Source organism: Ostrea edulis, chromosome 2, assembly GCF_947568905.1.
Source record: "Ostrea edulis chromosome 2, xbOstEdul1.1, whole genome shotgun sequence".
In the NCBI taxonomy this organism is placed as follows: domain Eukaryota; kingdom Metazoa; phylum Mollusca; class Bivalvia; order Ostreida; family Ostreidae; genus Ostrea; species Ostrea edulis.
Genome location: NC_079165.1, coordinates 103,050,737 through 103,072,569, shown reverse-complemented (window position 1 = coordinate 103,072,569; position 21,833 = coordinate 103,050,737). Strand labels below are relative to the sequence as shown.

The following is a 21,833-nucleotide window of genomic DNA, read 5'->3' as shown; positions in this document are numbered from 1 at the left end:
TACGTTGACAATCTATGCTTAAGGAGTGGGTTTGAAAATTGTTGCTATCATATACTGTAATTATTTATTTTAATTGATTCTTTGGAAGAATTTTAGAATATCTGACAACTACCAGCATTGGGAATAACCGATAATCAAAAATAATTTTTGCGTGTACATGTATGTACCGATCTTGGGGCTAGCTCTGGTGTATGCATATAGTTTAGTAACAATTCCATGTACATGTATAATGTGTTTTATCTACTTTGAAGAAAAAATATTCAAAACCATACAGAGGAAATTTGGAGGAAAGGAATTAATTCTGGGTAACGAAAGAAAAGGCCTATAGGGGAGAACAATCTTTCGAAAAAAGTCACATTGCTGTATCAACAAGACAAAGCATATTTTGTGAAGTGGAACAGTGTTCTTTTACTGTAATACAAATGTACATAAAAATGAGTGAAACACGAAACGAGACAATCAACGTAAAGGTTCACTACCAACTCAAGTTTCCCAGCACCCTCATTTGTCAAAGAATAATTGGGCTGCAGTGTGTATGGACATAAAGTAGATTGCAGTACACGTTGTTTACACACATCATTGCTCTGCACTATGTCATGTTCAGCAGTACACGTTGTTTACACACATCATTGCTCTGCATTATGTCATGTTCAGCAGTACACGTTGTTTACACACATCATTGCTCTGCATTATGTCATGTTCAGCAGTACACGTTGTTTACACACATCATTGCTCTGCATTATGTCATGTTCAGCAGTACACGTTGTTTACACACATCATTGCTCTGCACTATGTCATGTTCAGCAGTACACGTTGTTTACACACATCATTGCTCTGCATTATGTCATGTTCAGCAGTACACGTTGTTTACACACATCATTGCTCTGCATTATGTCATGTTCAGCAGTACACGTTGTTTACACACATCATTGCTCTGCACTATGTCATGTTCAGCAGTACACGTTGTTTACACACATCATTGCTCTGCACTATGTCATGTTCAGCAGTACACGTTGTTTACACACATCATCGCTCTGCATTATGTCATGTTCAGCAGTACACGTTGTTTACACACATCATCGCTCTGCACTATGTCATGTTCAGCAGTACACGTTGTTTACACACATCATTGCTCTGCACTATGTCATGTTCAGCAGTACACGTTGTTTACACACATCATTGCTCTGCACTATGTCATGTTCAGCAGTACACGTTGTTTACACACATCATTGCTCTGCACTATGTCATGTTCAGCAGCCCCCTCTCACCCTTCATCACGTTTTCCCCATCAGCGCAATCCATGTATATCTTACTATCGATTCTCAGATAATGACCACAGTACTCCTAGCTAAAGTACACATATCCTTGTAAAAAGGTTGAAAGCAGAAACTGTAGGCTAAATCGATCATGCAGTAAAAAACCATTAAAGCTTGTTGATAAATATGTTACACATCAAATCAACAACTGCCAAAATAACTTCAGAAAGAAATTATCAAAATTATGAATCAGTCGGAAGACGCAAGTAACTATTTTACAAAAGGAATCGAGAAATTTAAAATTCATCTTCGCTAGCCAAGGGGAGCGGAGTGGACCAAAAACCATTGGCTAGCGAAGATGTTCAGAATTGAGAACAGCAAACTTGCGTTCAACATTGCAAAATCACGCAGTGCTATTTTGAATGTTTAGTGTCATGCAAATGAAAGATAATCTACTGTTCTTTAATATTTAGGAAACCGAATTTTAAAAATGCTCCAAAAATCTTTTGAAGCCTTTGCAAAAAACAATATACGCGTTCGATAGGCAGAAAATTTACAACTTCAAAGTGTTTACTGTGTTAGAAATCCCAGTGAAAAAAGTTCTTGTGAAATTCAGAACTGTGACAGGAGATTGAGCTACAATTTAAAGGACATAGGGTACCCAATTGGTTATAGAGTTTTGTATGCCTATTTGTAAATGTTTTAATAGTGATAGAACCCATATTTACGATCACCTTTACTTTTTTAATTATTCCCAAATATTTCCTTTAAAATTCATTTGAAAAACTTACTAAAAATATTTAAATCATCCAAAAAAATGTCTTTCAATTGTTGCATTTCATGTCAATTTTATTTTACCACTCAATAGCTATTGATACTATCCATCCATGTTATAGATATGATCTCATTCCCTCTATTCATAAAAAAGTTATAAACGTTTTGGTATTATTCAATTAAATTAAAGCACGTGTGCACGTGAGTGCAGGTTAGTGACTTTGACTATGCCAACAGTAAATTGTTTCAATATATAACTCAATGTAAATCTCAAACGATTTCATTGAAAAACAAGAGATAGACTAATTATTAAATGTTATATAACACTATATAATACGTATATAGAAAATATTTAAATGCGCGCACGTGCATAAAAATGAGGCCAGATTTGCATATTTATAGACCACCCCTATCAATCTGTGAAGGTTTTATCTTAATTCATCGAACATTTTTGTGAACACTTCGGGAATGAAAAGCACCGGGAATCAGAGTAAAAACTACATGTTCCCAAACATTGTCAGGGAAACATGATGATAAGAAACTGAGAAAAACAAAATATTTCAAAAGTTTGGTGAACATATGAATAAATGACGTAAGGTATTAGTGAAAAGTTTCATAGAGTTCTGCAAGGAGAAATACTGTCACCCATCCTATTTTGACTACAGACAATTCCGTTTACCTGATCAAGATACAGGGCTCACGGTGGGTTTGACCGGTCGACAGGGGATGTTTTACTCCTCCTAGGCACCTGATCCCAACTCTGGTGTGTCCAGGGGTATGTGTTTGCCCAACTATCTATTTTGTATTAGTGATAGGAGTTATGAGATTGATCACTGTTCGTTATCTTCACCTTTCATATATGTATTGTCTAAATTAAACATCTTTCTATATGTATGTTCTTATTGTAAAACGCAATGTTTTCCATTGTGCGGTTTATAAGGAATATAAACTGCTGAAAACTGCATTCTAAAATCAAAGCCTCATATGAATGCTTGCAATATGAAACAGAAACTTGAACAAGTCCTAGTATAAGCCGGATATGTGATTACATTGGATTATTTAGACTAGTACAGTGGATAAATCGGATATGTGACGCTGAATTATATGAAATCGAGTATGCAAGGTGAAGATAACGAACAGTGATCAATCTCATAACTCCTACAAGCAATACAAAATAGATAGTTGGACAAACACGGACCCCTGGACACACCAGAGGTGGGATCAGGTGCCTAGGAGGAGTAAACATCCCCTGTTGACCGGTCACACCCGCCGTGAGCCCCATATCCTGATCAGGTAAACGGAGTATGTGAAATCAACGCTGAATTATTTGGACTAGTATAAATCGGATATGTGATATCAACATTGAATTATTTGGATTGGGTTTTGGTTAAACATGCATGAATAAAGAAGTTATTAAAAGTGTGCAATTTTTAAATGTATTGACAGGTTGACTTCTAGATATGCAACTTCAGGAGTACAATCCATACAAGAGTGATTCGTCAAATTATTATCTATATAAATACTGTGTACATTATAGCTTTCGTGAAATGCAATCATACTTACCACAACCAATCCATATAAACTAAATAAACACATTTCGCGAAGTAGGTTTTCGTTTTACTGTTTAAATATTGAATCTACATTGTAGAAAGCAAGGGTAGGTGTGATAGATTACTAGTATGTGAAGTTTATTACTTTATTACTATCCCCAAAAAGTCCAAGATTAATTTCATTTTAGCTCAGAGTGTCCTAGATGTTTTGAGCATCATTACAGATCGCCAAGTGCATTTAGATTGGTCATTTATTGGGTTTATACCACATACTGTATCTATCGTGGTTGCCCATGGAAAATCTGCTGGTATGTCATCTGCTAAGTTCTAAAATAGACTCTGATTAATCGTTCTTCTTTTTAAAAAAAATCTTCTTAGTAAGATTGTCATCGTTCTTCGCTTCTACAAGGAGCAGTCGCGGCTTAGTTGAAAATATTCACACTCTTTTGAAAAAGTGCAATATCCATTGTACATGTATCTTTAAAGTGTACCTATTGATTGGAGAAGTTGCAAATAAATGAAAGTGGAAAATACCTAAATTCGGTCAGCACACATGTGTGTAGAAAGTACCTACAAAGCAGATAAAAATTTAATCCATACATGGAAATTCATCAAGAGCTTCCTCCTCGTCTACTAGTATCATGTCGCCTAAGTACTCCTAATCTCTAGGAACTATCAGAAATCGTAAGAACTCTGGTTTATAGGGGGAAAACAAAGTCACCTTAAGGGAACTCTTAGGACATAATGAGTCACATCATTCTGGATTGTATTCCAATATCGTAATCATTTATTGCAAAACATTGTCAATGTTAAAGACTCGTCTCCATAATGGTATTGTTAGTTTGATTAAAAACTTATGAATGATAAAATGAAGACGAACAATGGTAAATCTTACATACAAGAGAAGCAGGTGTCTAAGTCGGCCGCAACCACCTAGTAACTATCAAAACTATGTAAAGTGAAAAACTTAAATAATAGTAATCAATTTCAAAAATACATGTACCATATCGTATACGAAATTAAAAGTAGGGCAAACACGGACACCTGGAAATACCATATGTGTGATTAGAAGCCTGGGAGTAAGCATCCCCTGTTAACTCTCAAAACTAAGTAAAGCAAACCAGTTAGAAACCTTCATGTTTTTATATCGAATCTTATTTTCCTCTGCATTAGTCCTTCAATATATAGTTCATTCTGGCAGGCAAAGGATATTGTTCACATTTCAGATACATGTAAGATCCCATTGCATTAGATAAAATCCCATTGAATTAATTTTCATTATTAAAGAAATAAAAGAATACTCACTTGTAAAATGTATTTAACTATAAGAAATTGTCATTTCAATTTTAAATGAATATTAATTGGATTTTTTAAAGTAACGTATGAATATAGAAAAATGGAATAAAACACAGCACACAACAAATAGAAACTAAATACTACAAACTCTGATTATTTGATATAAAACCATAGAGTTGAGTTCTCTTGCACTGCAGAAATATATAGTACGAGTTAACTGATTCCATATCCCGGAAATTATTGTTAATTATCAAAATCGTTATCAAATATATGTGACTACTTTAATTTGATTTAATGAAATATTATAATCAAATAACAATGAGGGTTTTGAATATATATAAATAAGTTTATATTGTAGGCTCGCAGTAAATCACGGACGTCTTTCTACAACCTTAACATCGCCTGCCTCGTGGCGACCGATAGCAAAATTAAGATTACGGCAAACACAAACCCTTGAAAACACCAAAGATAGGATCAGGTGCCTAAGATGAATAAGCATCCTCTGTTGACTGGTCAAACCGGCTGTGAGTCCTTACCAGGAGTCCTATATCTTGATCAGGTAAACAGAGTATTCTGTAGTCAAAATCAGTGTGTAACAACTGCCTAAGAATTGATACGACACTCGCCATGAGCCCTATATATTGATCAGGTAAACGGAGTAATCCATAGTCAAAATTAAAAGCTGTTAGTTCAATTACAAATATTCTACTTTGCATTCAATAAAACTTTGATAGCATATATGCCAAAAATTCTGAAATATGCGTGTCTAACATGTAGGCGTGTCAGCGTGTTCGGTACATGTATGTATAATTTAAGGTTACCTATAAATGCATGAACGTCAGTCTTCTTTCATTGTACTGATGGCGGACTCCTGTTTTACATAACGATATTCTTATAGAATACTTCGCGCTATAACGCGAAATATACACGTTATTTCGCGGAAAGTGTAACTCAACTTAACATTCAGATATATCGATGATGTTTTATCTATCAAAAATACTATATATTTGTCCCAATGAACTCAAAATAAAAAACACCACAGAGTTTTCCATATCGCTTCACATTTAGATATCTGAACAAAGATGTTAACGGCAAACTAGCAACTCAACTTTAGACTAACCGTATGAATGTATATGTACATCTTTATGTCGCAATATTCCACTCACTTGCATATGGGTCTATGTATATCAGATCATTCGATACACGAGAGCATGTTTTGCGTATGATCAATTTCAAAACCGAGACAGGCTACTGACCAGTAAATTGATGGTGCAGTTGTTTCAACAAGTCTTGATTAAAATCAGCATTTCGCAAATTTTAAGGTCGTTATAGTGACCTAATTTGCAAATACAACCTGTCATTGGGCCGAATGCTCTCTGACGTGTTTCATACAAATTGTTAGTCCGTTCTTTACATATTAATTTTGACTACGAATTATTCCGTTTTTCAGGTCAAAATACAGAGCTTACCGCGGGTGTGACCGGTCAACAGGGGATGCTTACTCCTCTTAGGCACCTGATCCCACCTTAGGTATTCCCAGTGGACCGTGTTTACCCTATTCTCGATTTTGTATTCTTGGTAGCATTTATAAGATTGATGACTGTTCTCTTCACTTTTTATTCACTTCAATTTTAATTGTTACTCTTAATCTTGTGAATAAAGAAAATCTAATTCGAGTTGCAGAAAACCGTTGAATGATTCGCCAATGTTCTGTATACATGTATAATTATTTACTAAGATTATTTGGAAGAAAAGATTGCTGTCCCTTCATTATTCCGCCTTTCAATGAGACTTCAGATTTATAGTTACACGCAGCATATCTTAGTATTTGACTTCTGCCAAAATGTACTAAATGAAAACTACATTTAACATAATATTCTCTTTATTGAACTTTTCCAACAACAGGCATGTAATATATTCACCCATTCAAGTTAAGTAGTATTAGAATAAGACTACTGTTTAAAATTGTGGAATTCACGCGAATCAATATGAATGAAGTTGATAAGAACATAGTATCTCACTATTTGCTACAATTTGATGTGAAATTCACAAACAAAATCTACACATCCCGCCATATACAAGGTTGCTTGTGCCTCTGTGTATCAATCATATAGTGCCTCTGTCATTCCACCGAACATGCGTGATAGATCGCTACTTGCATGAAATTCATCGGAACTGCACGTGCTTCACTCTAACGTCTCCCTCAATGACCAGAGTCTGAAACCTGCCCACTGGATGAAGTCGATGAAGAAATCTATATGTATGATCATTATTGACTTCTATCTGAAATTTTAAAGTGCATAGTAAGAGAATGTGTTTTACAGTGCCTTTAAGAATCTTGTCACGAGTAAAATGCCACATATTTTGACTCATGCTAAGCACTCTGGATCGCATAGCGGGGATAAAAAAAAAAATTGCCCATTGTAACATGTGAGATCTTCGTTTCTAAGATATCACCCGAAAAAAATACACTGTTCACTTCTAATGCCGAAAAATTTGCAAATGAACCATCGTTGCCATTTCAACGACTTCGCTCTGTCGTGATCGATGCTGGAACCTATGACCACTAAACGAACCGTCTGCCGCGAGAGGACAATATGTATGAACATTGGGCATAATAAGTTACACTTCATTAGGGGAAAAAATCGTTTTGATGAGTAAATGCAAAACAATGAAGCCATTTAACACCATATTTCTGTATAGTCGACGATCAAGAGTAGGTATACATGACAGCTGTTGTTATTTATAGAACGGTGACCCGAAGTCATCATTTCGCAATCTTCATGACATGAATAGAAGTCATGAATAAAAGATATTACATTCTTTTCCCTTAATGTGGTATTCAGATATTCTGTCTAATAACTTGTCCTCAAAATTGAATATCCAACACAATACGAGTCACTAGAAAAAAACTTAATAAGTGTATTACTTCCATACACCTACCAGATAGCTACCGTACATCTACTGTACACCTACCGTACATCTACTGTACACCTACCGTACATCTACTGTACACCTACCATACAACTAACATATACTTACACCTACCGTAACCTTCCATACATTTACTGTACAAACGTACACCTACTGTACATCTACTGTACACCTACTGTTTATCTACTGTACATCTACTGTACTCCTATCATACATTTACTGTACATCTACTGTACACCTACTGTTTATCTACTGTACATCTACTGTACTCCTATCATACATTTACTCTACATCTACTGTACATGTACTGTACATCTACTGTTTATCTACTGTTAATGTAATGTATACCTACTGTACATCTACTGTACTCCTATCATACATCTACTGTACATTTACTGTACACCTACTGTTTATCTACTGTACATCTACTGTTTATCTACTGTACATCTACTGTACTCCTATCATACATTTACTGTACTCCTATCATACATTTACTGTACATCTACTGTTTATCTACTGTACATCTACTGTACTCCTATCATACATTTACTGTACATCTACTGTTTATCTACTGTACATCTACTGTACTCCTATCATACATTCACTGTACATCTACTGTTTATCTACTGTACACCTACTGTTTATCTACTGTACATCTACTGTACTCCTATCATACATTTACTGTACATCTACTGTACTCCTATCATACATCTACTGTACATTTACTGTACACCTACTGTTTATCTACTGTACATCTACTGTTTATCTACTGTACATCGATTACTGTGTCGCCGCAAAACGCAATGTTGTTTCTTCTAAAATATCTCGATATAATACTGAAATAAAAATTTAAGCATCCGTCTGGTAGCACTCACACTTTAACATTAAGCAACTGCTAGCATCAAATGTGTTCTTTGATTTATGATGAAATGAATATCGAGGCTATTGCCTAGATTTAGGCTATTGCCTATTATCGAGGATATCAACTGGAAATATTTGTAGAGGTATCTTGCGTGGACGAGGTTTAAATTTTTATTTTAGCATCATATCGAGAAGAAACAACATTGCGAAAAGTTTTAACCGTGTTTCTTTAAGACATTAATTGACATGCAATGGAATTTTTTTATCATTCGGGGATAAATCACAAAAAAATCATATCAAATACTTAAGAGCTTGTATCACTCTTTTGGTGGTGAAATCATACTTCATTAGAGGTGTTTTAATGAGCCATTAAAATTTTTTTTTTGTGTAATGAGCTACTGTCGCCTAAGTGCGCATCAATTGTTAAAGACCCAACTTTAAGCTGTGTGGTGATCAATGATAAGCCGCCGGTCAATCAAACTTTTAACAATAGAGCGTAGGTTGATTGACGTTTGCAGAGACCATGGTCTACAGCTACCTGAGAAAGATGTTTTGATAACAATCATGGCTAATGATGACCGGCAGTCTTCAGATCTCGAGGAAAACCCCAGTATACCTGAGTTTTGATAGCATTGACTCGCACCTAGAATATTTTAATTTCTAACGTCCCCTATACAATGCAATTTATCATCGTATTTTCTCTCTCCATCTTTATACATGTATTATAGATTAAACAATCAGAAATCAAACAATAATAATAATAAAAAAAAAAAAACCCAAACAAACATAAGTTATTGGAATATTTTCTATTAATGATTTATTGTGGCTGTATATTTATAAAAACATGAACAATTCTTTATTGGCGCAGCACATCAACATGTATAATGGTTACATTGCCCATGTGTAAAACTGTTGCAGTAGTTAAAAAAAATGCTTCTGTTTGAGATACCACATGGATTATAAATCACGGCTTTATATTGAGAGAGAGAGAGAGAGAGAGAGAGAGAGAGAGAGAGAGTTACTGAGATATTTCTATTTATAATTTATCACGGCTTTATATATATATATATATATATAGAGAGAGAGAGAGAGAGAGAGAGAGAGAGAGAGAGAGAGAGAGAGAGATTGAGCTATTTATAATTTATCACTGTTTTATATTTATAAAGAGAGAGAGAGAGAGAAATGTGTAAAACTGTAGCAATAATATAGATGAAATAATATGGCATGGCAATAGTGTTGCATACGTATGACAATAATTACTCATTTAGTAAATGATTGAGAGCAAGGGAGAGAGAGAAAAAGGGGGGTAGACTAGCTATGTGTCAGGTTCTGTTTGGGATACCATCGTTACACAAACACTATGTCCACAGAAACCCTAAAGAGAAAGAGAGGAGGGGGTGTAGACTTCGTGTCAGCTTCTGTTTGGCATGCCATCGTTACACAAACACTACGTCCACAGAAACCCTAAAGAGAGAGAGGAGGGGGGAGGGGGGGGAGACTTCGTGTCAGCTTCTGTTTGGGATACCACCATTACGCAAACACTACAGCTACAAAAACCCTACAGACGGCCCATATTGAGGGGTATCTTGACCATTCTTTATTTGGTTGTACATGTACATGTACACAGATCTACTTGGATTTATTCATTCTCTCGCAACATGGATATTTTACCTACTACACCCACGACACCGCGAACTCCCAGGACACCAGGAAGTGCCCGGAAACACCGGGTAATATTATATTTCGGAAATTATTTATATACGATATATAACAATTTAATTAGAAGTTTTAAAAAGCAAAGGTTTAGAAATGGGCTAAACCTGTCATTTGCAATACATAAATATGACCAAGTTTGAAGGTTTACGGGAAATAGAAATGCGGTATGCATGTAGATTTCTGGTCGTTTCGGCCTTTTTTCAGTTCGGCCCCAAGTTTTTTCGGCCGTTAGTAGTTTCGGCCTAATGTCGTTTCGGCCCTATTCGTTTCGGCCTTACTTTTGAATACCTTTGTAGTACCAATAAATTAAGTCTTTTTTCTCATCTTAATATATCAAAATTGATATTTCTTTGTTTCGAAAACTGTTATATATGTCTTTGGTGTAAACAAGGAAGTCCACACCATCAAAGAAAATGATATGTCATTTACAGATTACATTACACAGTATGATGCTGATTAAATTATAAACCGGTACTATATGATGCAGTTATTTTTAAGGCACAACTATTTTAATGACAAAAATCATATTCTCATCTGCAAGTTTTTTATCAACATGAAATATACCCCAAGACTTTGTTTCTGTTGATGTTTTCAATATTCTGGCAATTAACATATTTTCGTTTTCAGAAATACGGATTGACAGAGAAACTAACGCAATATCACCTTTCAAAAATCTAACGTTCATTTCAAATGTTAATTTATTTGGGCGCTTATGTTATAACGTGAATATTATATAGATTAGATGGACTTAGTGTAAAAATAAAACGCATGACATATTGATAATCATATTCTCCTTTCTGCAATTACGTGTAACTAGCTATATGAAAATGTACAGAGAGACAGTTTTTGGAATTCTTTTTCAAAATTTTCAGCAAACAAATTTGTGAATTGCACACATTTACTGAAAATGGGGGATCATATTTCAATATCTATAGCTACCGCGCCGACCCAATATATTTCACATAGTTTGTTAGAAGTCAAACATCAAATATCCGCGACCCCCACTTGTTCTATCCAGCGAAAAACCTTTTGAATTTGCATGGAATATACAAGTTATACATAGATCATTGTACTATCCATACAGGCTTGTGGGATTTTTTTTCTGGTTTTTTTTTCCGGTTATTTTTCTACTCCCAACTATTTTTTCTTCTATTGTTTCATGATTATTTTCATTAGTATATGTATATATGTTTTTGAATCTCTTCTTTCTATATATTTTATCTTGTTTACATTATATAACTACATAAAATATTGTTTAATTAAATCAAGTAGTCCTGATAAACAATTTTTATTGAATGACGAAACATCATCAAACTGCAGATTGAACTTTTCAGAGCCTCCTGCTAACATTACTTATCTTTTTCAAAGTATGAGAGGGGGCATGTTGCATGTTGACTTATCCAAAATTCAAAAGTAAACAATAACAACAAAAAATTGTGCTTTTGTCCGAACTTCAAAACCCTAAATCGTGTACATGGGTGGGTGGGGGTAACTAAAACTGCATCCCCAACCTGATGATTTGTGAAGTGGGTGCATGGGTCACTACATGGATTGAATTAATAACTTTGAAGCATAAATGTTATATTGTTCATTGTTCTCACATTCCATCACTGCTACTATCAACATAGGTGGGGGACCCAATATATCTTTAATATCGTCAAAAATAGTGGGAGGGAACTCTCTCTCTCTCTCTCTCTCTCTCTCTCTCGTCGCAAACCACGGGCTATTATTTCATTCTATTTCACAAACGTTTGTGAAATAGAATGAAACAATAACCCGTGGTTTGCGATGATGGTTTCATATACGCTATCGATCATTAACATTTTTCTAATTTCTATATTGATTTTTTTTTTTAATTTGGATGCATTAAAATAAGGAAGGTACAACTGAATCTAAAACATCCCGAGCGAGAGCGCGCGCGCGCGAGAGAGATAGCATTAGATAAACTTTTACAGGTATCCCTATAGCTATACCTAACATAGTACTTTTTTGCCTTTGGAATAGTATATGTGTGTATTATCTTCTACACATTGTGAGGACGTCCTCACTTAATAGGTTTGGTCCGAGAGAGAGAGAGTGAGAGAGAGAGAGAGAGAGAGAGAGATCACATCGGTTATCATTAAATATGTTAAACCCTTACAAATAGTATTACAAAATTCTACAGCTAATGTTGTTGGGTATCCTACGCACAGCTAATTTACAAAACTGAAGAATTCACTCTTCCATGCCCCGCCCACCGATGACATACGTGAAAGTGTGAACTCAGCTTCCCGGGAGGCCGTGACCGAATTTCAAGCATTAAAGCACGCGGACCTCGTGTATTACGATCAAGTGTTTAGTTTAATATGGTTAAATAATTTTCCATGATACTTGACTCATTAATATTCATCTAAACTTGTAAATAAGATTTTACAACACTTCAGTATGGAATCAATCACTCGCGTCTCTGTTGATCGACTTCTTTATTTGTATACAAAGTTGAACACGTTACATTTATAGTAAAAAATAATTCATAATATGAATTTCTGATAGAAAAAAAAATTATGTTCATCAAGGTGAAAGATGGGATAAAGCTTTGTAGCTGAATGCATCGTTTACTGACAGTTCAAAAAATAATTGTACACGGGGAAAGTCGATGAAAAATGTTTTCTATTCCCAATAATGTAATTCAAGTAATAATTAAGTAATTCAAGAAATTAAAAGATTTTGCCATTTATTTCTCCGGGAAAGAAAGAAATCATTGCTTTTTTAATCGTTTAGTACATTTTTTCTAAACAAGATACTGATCTCACGGTGGGTATCAGGGACTAATTTTTTAGACAAGGCAGTCTTCTTGTGTATTCGAAATACACATACACCGTGTTCACGGACATTTTACACCGTGTGTTGGGGAATACTCGTGGTCTGTACTGTAGATTCTATTATCAACATTATTGTATTCACCAGTAAAATTACTAACTGAACCTAACATACACTAACTACGCAAATAACAACATATCAGTTTACAGCGTACAATACCTGGTCATGAGTCATAATTGTTTATTTTTTCACTAAATATATTTCATTGAAAAAATACCTTTTCGAATAAAGTTAGTGTAGTATTACTTGTAGCTAATTTTTTATAGATATACTAACAAAAAATGCACAATTGTTTGTAGTGTCTTCACATGATTTCAAAGTGATTTTTAATATCTATAGGTTTTGCGTCGAAATCACATGTCAAATGCTAAATTGAAATTTTACAGCACAAATTTGTTGAGAAATCATTATATTTCGGGGTTAAAAGTTTGCCTTGATGATTTCAAAAACTATTCTCAATGATCATGGTATCACAATTTGCCAAACATAATGGAAAAGAAAGTTCGAACAATTTTGCATATATTTCATAATCTTTTCTAACACTACGCCTACCTCCAATTATTTCCTCATCATACAAAATTTCCTCTTCATTAAAGTCTCATAAATTCAATACACATCTATATTAACAAAAACAACATCACATTGTCGGTATTTTGTAGCTTACGAAACTTGGGCCGAAACGACTTGGTATCTAAGGCTGAACTGTAAAAAGGCCGAAACAACTCTTAGAAATTTTAATTATTTTTTTGTGTGTGCACAAATCAAGACACAAAGCATAATTTGTAATAACCTGAGAAATTTCCTGTGTATATCATAAAAATACGGCTTAAGTTGCAAATAGATTTCCAGCCATGAATCATGAAGGACTGCTCCGAGATTCGGCGATGGCGTCAGACCAAATATCCTATGAAGCCATGCCGAATCTCAGCCGAGGTTACATGATCGATAGACCAAAAGTAAACAAATATTGAAACGTTTCAAACAAGTATGATACTAGTACATTTGTGCTGTTAATAATTTTAAAATTCAAAAGACAAATTGTGGTTATGATTTTATCTGAAAAAAGATATGGATTGCTTTTAAAAAGTTTGGCATGACATGTCGTTTCCTTTAAAAACACGATACAATGTAATTAAGATTAAATCATTTGATCCGCTCACCTACTATTGCTAAACAGCGGATGATGGGATCTAATCATAATTTGATTGAAACACTACTATGTATAATACTTACTTCGTATTGGTCCTCCTTAAATAAAATGTCGACTGTAAACACAGCACTGGCCTCAAACGGGAAATTTTCCTTCTCCCTAATTTCTCGTCCCCAGCAACCATAGAAACGCATGTTCATAATGACGGTCCCCGAGTCCGTCCCCCAATGGATTACTGGGTTAAAGAATAAACCCACGTCTACTTGGAAAGAGTCAGTCAGTTGAACAGAAAACCTAAAAAGATGGAGCGTACATATTTATATATTTAAAGGAATTTATGTATTTATTTTAATTTATTCCATAATTGAGGTACCTAAAAAAAATCTAACTGCGGTGTGTATTCGATTTAGAATTGAATTCGCCTCTTTCACAAATCAAAATATAACGCACGTGCATGTAGTACACTTACTTTTGGTGACCAGCCACGCCTTCTATTGTTATTCGTCTTCCAGGTTTTGCCCCGCCAGGAATCATCGCTGAAAACGGCATTGCCTAGAAAGAAACGATTGCTTTTTTGACAACATTGTGCTTAAAATAGCCAGACTATGAGGTATTGTGCAGAAAAACAGCACATCAAAGTTTTAAAATGAATTACAATTACGGTATCTCTCATTAAAATAAATCCTTGATGATAAAAATTAAGAGATATATCTCATTTACGGAAAATTATCTCCATGGAAAAGAAATAAATGTATCTCTAAAGTGTATGGTGGATATTTTTGCCATCATTTGTCAGATAATTCTGTCGACTTGTCAGATAATGTTCACTTGTCAAATAATAATGGTAACCGTAAACAAGCTTTAACCCTCAAAAAGTGTTCGTCCACTGACAAGCCGACATAAAGTTCTGACCAATCGACATGATGTTCTGACAAGTCGACATAATGATCCAACAGCTTGAAGCCGAATGCAACCCCAACCAAGATAATTTTGTCAGATCTTTTTGTCGACATGTGATGGCAGAAATATGCCACCATAAAAGGGATATAGATTGATTGATTGATTGAATATTGTCTAACGTCCCTCTCGAGAATATTTCACCAATGCCGGTGAAAGGATGCAAAATTTAGGCCTATGCTCGGCGCTTATGGCCATTGAGCAGGGAGGGGTCTTTATCGTGCCACACCTGCGGTGATACGGGACCTCGGTTTTTGCGGTCTCATCCGAAGGACCGCCCCATTTAGTCGCCTCTTACGACAAGCTAGGGGTACTGGGGACCTATTCTAACCCGGATCCCCACGGGAAAAAGGGATATAGAAGAGTTCTCTTTGTCAACGGCATATAAATTGCTCAGAGAAATGCATCTTTTTGATTGTTTGTAGAAATGACATGTCTCTCTTTTTTAATGAAAAAAATATATATAATTTTAAAAAAAAGATAGCAAAGTAACCGATATTTATTTACATTAAGATATCTTTCAACGTAAGACGTCTCTTAAGACAAATATGTTTCTGGAATATAAACAGATGTCTTGTTTCCAAGAAATAATAAAACGGCTAGTTCTGCAGTAAATATTGTATTGAAATTGTAACCTTTACAATGCTGTGATAGGATATATTTACCGGACTGTAGATATGAGCGGGATGTCCGGTCTCGTTGCGCCGCCGCGGAGGCGACTGGTAGCCGAGCTGGAAACCGGAGGCAGGGTAGCCATAGGTCGAGTCCATGGGAACTGGAGACATTGGGTAGGAAACATCCGGATAACCTCTATCGTCTCTCGGAACATCCGGAGAGCTCTCTTCGTCTGATTGCCACCTTTCTGGAAGGTCATCATCCAATTCCTGAATTTCCGGACCATCCATGTAGTGCCCTTTCTGCTTTTTCATTCTGTTCTTTCATAACCAGTTTGACGAATCATGCTCAATTCCTTCCGTCTGTACTTTCTGTGTAGCCGGCAAGATTTATCAAAACTCGTGCCTCGTCACTTTGTTTTGAATAAAAGCCATCTCATTGTAAAATTCAAAGGGTGACAGAATTAAATGTTTCTACTCTAAATCGTATTACTAAGTATATGTCTTGCATTGTAGTGATTTGTATACCCCGGTGATCGCGCATCTGTAAAGTTTTATAGAACGACAGAATGGAGATATTTAAAGATGAATAGTGTGGAACCAGTGATCTGGCGTCATAGTGTTAACTAACGGTTTAAAGATATTTTATCTAGTATCGGTAGTATAATGAGACTATGCACATCTTGTGCGTTGAAAGGTAAAATATTCCTACATTTTGCAGGCTTTTCTTCTTTTCTGTTGGGTTTTATTATTTTTTTTTATTGTGATTTTAATGCTAGAAAAACTGAGAAAAATAGCCATAAATATTAATACTGTACAAAAAAAACCTCAGTTTTGAAAAAGCGAGACTGTCAAACGTGGGCAAATAGAGCTCTTATCGTATATAGTTATTTAAGTATGGATTTAGAATGCATATTCTACCTTCACAGCTGATAATATTTATAATTCTTTTTTTCTTTTGTTTTCTTTTTTTTTATCGTATCACAATCATCGATATCACAATTGATTTTCAATACTTGTACATTAGAGCCACTTATTTTTCTAACTTTCTTTTCCAGGATTGCAATCATGCATAACCATTTTTAATTTATGGTTCGTTTATGGACAGTTCTAGTTTACTCTGCGGGTCGCTGTCTGGAATCCTTCCAGAGGAATTGTCTCCGACACGGGTTTGGGAAATTGGTGCTTTTTATTTTTGGTCTTTGAACAAGTCATTGTACCTAATAAGAGATAAAGAACTGGTCTCCAGTCAAATGGTCAGTTCGTACCTCTCACGGAATAGACAGTAAGAGCAGATCTCCGGTCTAATGGTCAGTTCGTACCTCTCACGGAATGGACAGTAAGAGCAGATCTCTGGTGTAATGGTCAGTTCTACCTCTCATGGAATGGACAGTAAGAGCAGATCTCCGGTGTATTGCATTGGTCAGTTCTTAGTTCTCGCAGAATGGACAGCAAGAGCAGATCTCCGGTGTAATGCTCAGTTCGTACCTCTCATGGAATGTACAATAAGAGCAGATCTCCGGTCTAATGGTCAGTTCTACCTCTCATGGAATGTACAGTAAGAGCAGATCTCCGGTGTAATGGTCAGTTCGTACTTCTCATGGAATGGACAGTAAGAGCAGATATCCGGTGTAATGGCCAGGTCTACCTCTCACGGAATGGACAGTAAGAGCAGATATCCGGTGTAATGGTCAGGTCTACCTCTCACGGAATGGACAGTAAGAGCAGATCTCCGGTGTATTGGTCAGTTCGTACCTCTCACAGAATGGAGAGTCCTTTATCCACTACATAATACATTTGAAAACTATTTAATTGAACATATTACTTTAAAGAAATTGTGGTATCTTTTGTTATTTAATGAAATATAATATATATTAATATTTCTTCATTTACGGCAGTTATGTTCATTTAAGAGTTCATTGCTATTACTGTGCTTTATATAAAATATTTCAAATGCAATGTGTATCATGTATGATCCTCTTAAAGGTACGTACAATAACTGTATCCCATTTCCATTCTCAATGACCGTGTAGCGTGTGACAGCGTGGCGAGAATTCCATCGTCACTGAAAGCAAGTTCATTAGGCTTGCCAAGATGGTCGAGCGGTCTAGCTCGCTGGTTAAAACATTGTTGTGACGTCAGTTCTTTGTCTTGAGAGTACTTTATTTTTCATACGGTACTGAACACAGTCCAGTATTATTAAGAGCAGGCCAATATTATGAGAAATACTGGACTGACAGTAAAAACCAGGAACAAAGACCACTCTTTGTTGTTCGAGAAAACATTTATTATTTATCAAATACAATATTCGAGGCATGAAATATTCCAGTAAATTATACGAAATGAGTGTTTCATGAATAATCCGATATAATCCGGATATGAAATCGTTAAGGCACCACAGTTATAAATCCATGTCACAATCATTCCTTTAAACACATGCACATTAAAGTCGCAAATTCACTGTTACATCCCCGGCAGTGATGTTTATTCTTTTCTCGATCCAAAGGAAACACTTTCATTGAGCTTCACTTTTTTCGGCTCCGGTGGGGACACTGGACGGTTTCTGAATCAAATCACTTACACTCGTGTAATTGTTCCTCGGAGGTGCGTTTGAAGTTGCGAATCGCAGATGACCTGTGACCAGTTTTTTCCGCTATAAGTTGTTCGTCAACACCCGCAGTATATAGGCGTGTAGCAGCATTATTTCATACACTGTATTCGGATAGTACTCTTTTCCTGCCTTATTTCGTACTTCAAGAATAAAGAATTTCAATGCCGAATTCAAATGTTCATTTGACATAGTCAGAAGTTCGCCGTGCCATTTCCGCGCGTTTTTCCAAGAATTACTAGTAAAGACGCTCACTGCCCAACGTGTCTTGTTAATGGTCTTGACAGGTTTGGAGTTCAAAACAAAGTCTTGTGCATCGTGTTCCTGTAAAGGCAATGCAAATCGCTCGAAATTGTCCACTTTCTCTATTTCCTGTGAGGCCTGAACTAAGAGGTCATTGTCTGCATCTGATATATCAGAAAAACAGTTACTTTTAAGGTCAAAGTTCAATTTGGTTTCTTCCTTCCTCTAAATCCAGAATATCATTCCAAATAGCATCAGAATTCTCGTCTGCTAAATCCGTAGTAGTATCGCGAAATTTATTTTGAGTAAGAGGGTAGTCATGGAGTCCATTTCTTCAAGGCACCCGGACTAAATGCTAAAAGAGGGATGCGGCTTCTGTTTTTATATCAGTTATAAGCCTACGTGTCAGTATCATATTATTAGGGTTCCCAGAAAGGAACGTAGGAAATCAATGTTTTGTTTTATCTAAAACATTCTTTCCGAACACCCTATACGTCCCCTCATTCACCCAAAAAAAGAAAACCTGTTTTGTTGAGTACAGTCTTCAGACAATAGAAGCGTTCGAATCGCTTTCCATGAAGAACAAAACCCTGTTTTGAGGAGTACCGTATTATGACAATTGAAATGATGAGCTAACAGTTTTTTGTGAATTAAAGACAAGATTTGACCTCTTGTGCCATTAAAGTTTATGAATTCCTAATATATCAAATATTAAAAACAAATCAGAAACGAAAGGTGTAAATATATTTGTCAATACCAATGATTATTTGTACGTGGTTTTTTTTTTTTGTTTTTTTTTTTTTTTGTTTTTTGTGTGCGTTTAAATGCATTTGTTATTAGATAGAACAATGTTTAAGTAAGATATAAAACTCCGATGGTCTATTGTGTCAGATACGGGATTGATCACTCGCCGCTACGCGGCTCGTGCCAGTCCCGTATCTGACATAATAGACGATCGGAGTCTTGTATCCCTTACTAAAAACAGAAGATGGTCTATTATGTCAGATACGGGACTGGCACGAGCCGTGTAGCGGCGAGTGATCAGTCCCGTATCTGACACAATTGACCATCGGAGTCTTGTATCTTACTTAAAACATTGCTCTATCTAAAAACAAATGCATTTAAAGGCAAAAAACCCACGTACAAATATACATTGGTATAGACAGAAATATTTACACCTTTCGTTTCTTATTTGTTTTTAATATTTAATATATTAGGAATTCATAAACTTTAATGGCACACAAGGTCAACTCTTGTCTTTAATTCACAAAAAAACTTCTTCATGGAAAGCGATTCGAATGCTTCTATTGTCTGAAGACTGTACTCAACAAAACTGGTTTTCTTTTTTGGGTGAATGAGGCTACGTAAAGGGTGTTCGGAAAGAATCTTTTAGAAAAAACAAAACATTGGTTTCCCACATTCCTTTCTGGGAACCCTGATATGATACTGACACGTAGGCCTATAACTGGTATAAAAACAGAAGCCGCAGCCCTCTTTTAGCATTTAGTCCGGGTGCCTTGAAGAAATGAATTCAGATGATTGAAAAGTACATGAGTTTGCGGTAAGATTATTCATTATTTCGACAGATTCTCCTAAATATATTAACAATTTTTTTGCACATTATTTATTTTGCTTGTTTCATTTTTGTTGTATACAAATTTCTTTTTAATCATTTGTAGCTCCAGAAGTGGAAAATGCAATGCATTTTATCTCAGATCAAAAATCGCTCCTAAGGGGAATGTATGGTACGACGTCCCAGTCAGGGTACATCAACTGCAATAGATTGTAGCCAAAATGTTAAAGAGGCAGGATTACAAATCTCTCTTTGGGCTACTGCCGCTACACGCCTATATGCTGCGGGTATTGACGAGCAACTTATAGCGGAAAAAAGTGGTTACAGGTCATCTGTGATTCGCAACTACAAACGCACCTCCGAGGAACAATTATAGAGTGTAAGTGATTTGATTCAGAAACCGTCCAGTGTCCCTGCCGGAGCCGAAGAAAGTGAAGCTCAATGAAAGTGTTTCCTATGGATCAGAAAAAGAAATAAACATCACTGCCGGGGATGTAACAGTGAATTGGTGATTTTAATGTGCATGTGTTTAAATGAATGATTGTGACATGGATTTATAACTGTGGTGCCTAAACGATTTCATATACGGTAAAATCGGATTATACATGAAACACTCATTTCGTATAATTTACTGGAATATTTCACGCCTTGAATATTGTATTTGATGTATAATAAATGTTTTCTTCCAGAGTGTAGCTGCTGCCATACCAAGCGCCTGTTTCCATATGGTTCCATTAAAACGTACAAGGTTACCCTCACACATCTAGTACTCAATCCTCTTTACAGTTGTCAAGGATTATGTGAATTTAAAACATTGTTGTGACGTCAGTTCTTTGTCATGACTACTTTATTTTTCATACTGTACTGAACATAGTCCAGTATTATTAAGAGCAGGCCAATATTATGAGAAATACTGGACTGACATTAAAAACCAGGAACAAAGACCACTCTTCGTTGTGCGACTCTCTGCCTGATACCCTCCGCCGTTGTCAGAATTTGAACACTTTCAAAAAACATTTAAAAACACATCTTTCTAGACTTGCATATTATTAGTATTATAGGTGGTTAAATCTGTATGGTTTCTTTACCATCATTTTAACATGACTTTTTCCAAGTGTATATAATTGTATATTTATTTCAACTATTGTATTTTATATCATTTGATTGTACGGCGTGGAACTTTTTTCATGCACATCATGTTTTAGATTTTAGTAATTTTACTTCACATTATTGATGTTTTTCTAGCATTGTTTTGATATTATCTGTCTTAATGCTATTATAATTTCCTTTTACTACTTTTATAACATGCTGTATCATTTTTATTGTGTGCAGCGCTTTGGAGTGGTTATTTATAGTCATATAGGGCGTTATATTGAATACTGAACAATAGATGCCAGCAATCGACTAGGCTCCGTCTTTAGAAAAAACAAATTAACAATAGA

The 21,833-nt window shown here is 35.5% G+C and overlaps 1 protein-coding gene across 1 annotated transcript; it reads right to left on the bottom strand.

Moving 5' to 3' along the window:
* Positions 1-6,749: 6,749 nt before the first annotated feature.
* LOC125678951 (galectin-4-like) lies at positions 6,750-16,405 on the bottom strand. Its single transcript, XM_056155840.1, has 4 exons — positions 16,019-16,405; positions 14,866-14,948; positions 14,480-14,690; positions 6,750-7,159 (listed from the first exon to the last, which is right to left on the bottom strand). The coding sequence occupies exons 1-4, from the start codon at positions 16,280-16,282 to the stop codon at positions 7,043-7,045; spliced, it is 675 nt and encodes a 224-aa protein (XP_056011815.1). The 5' UTR covers positions 16,283-16,405; the 3' UTR covers positions 6,750-7,042.
* Between the last annotated feature and the right edge of the window lie 5,428 nt (positions 16,406-21,833).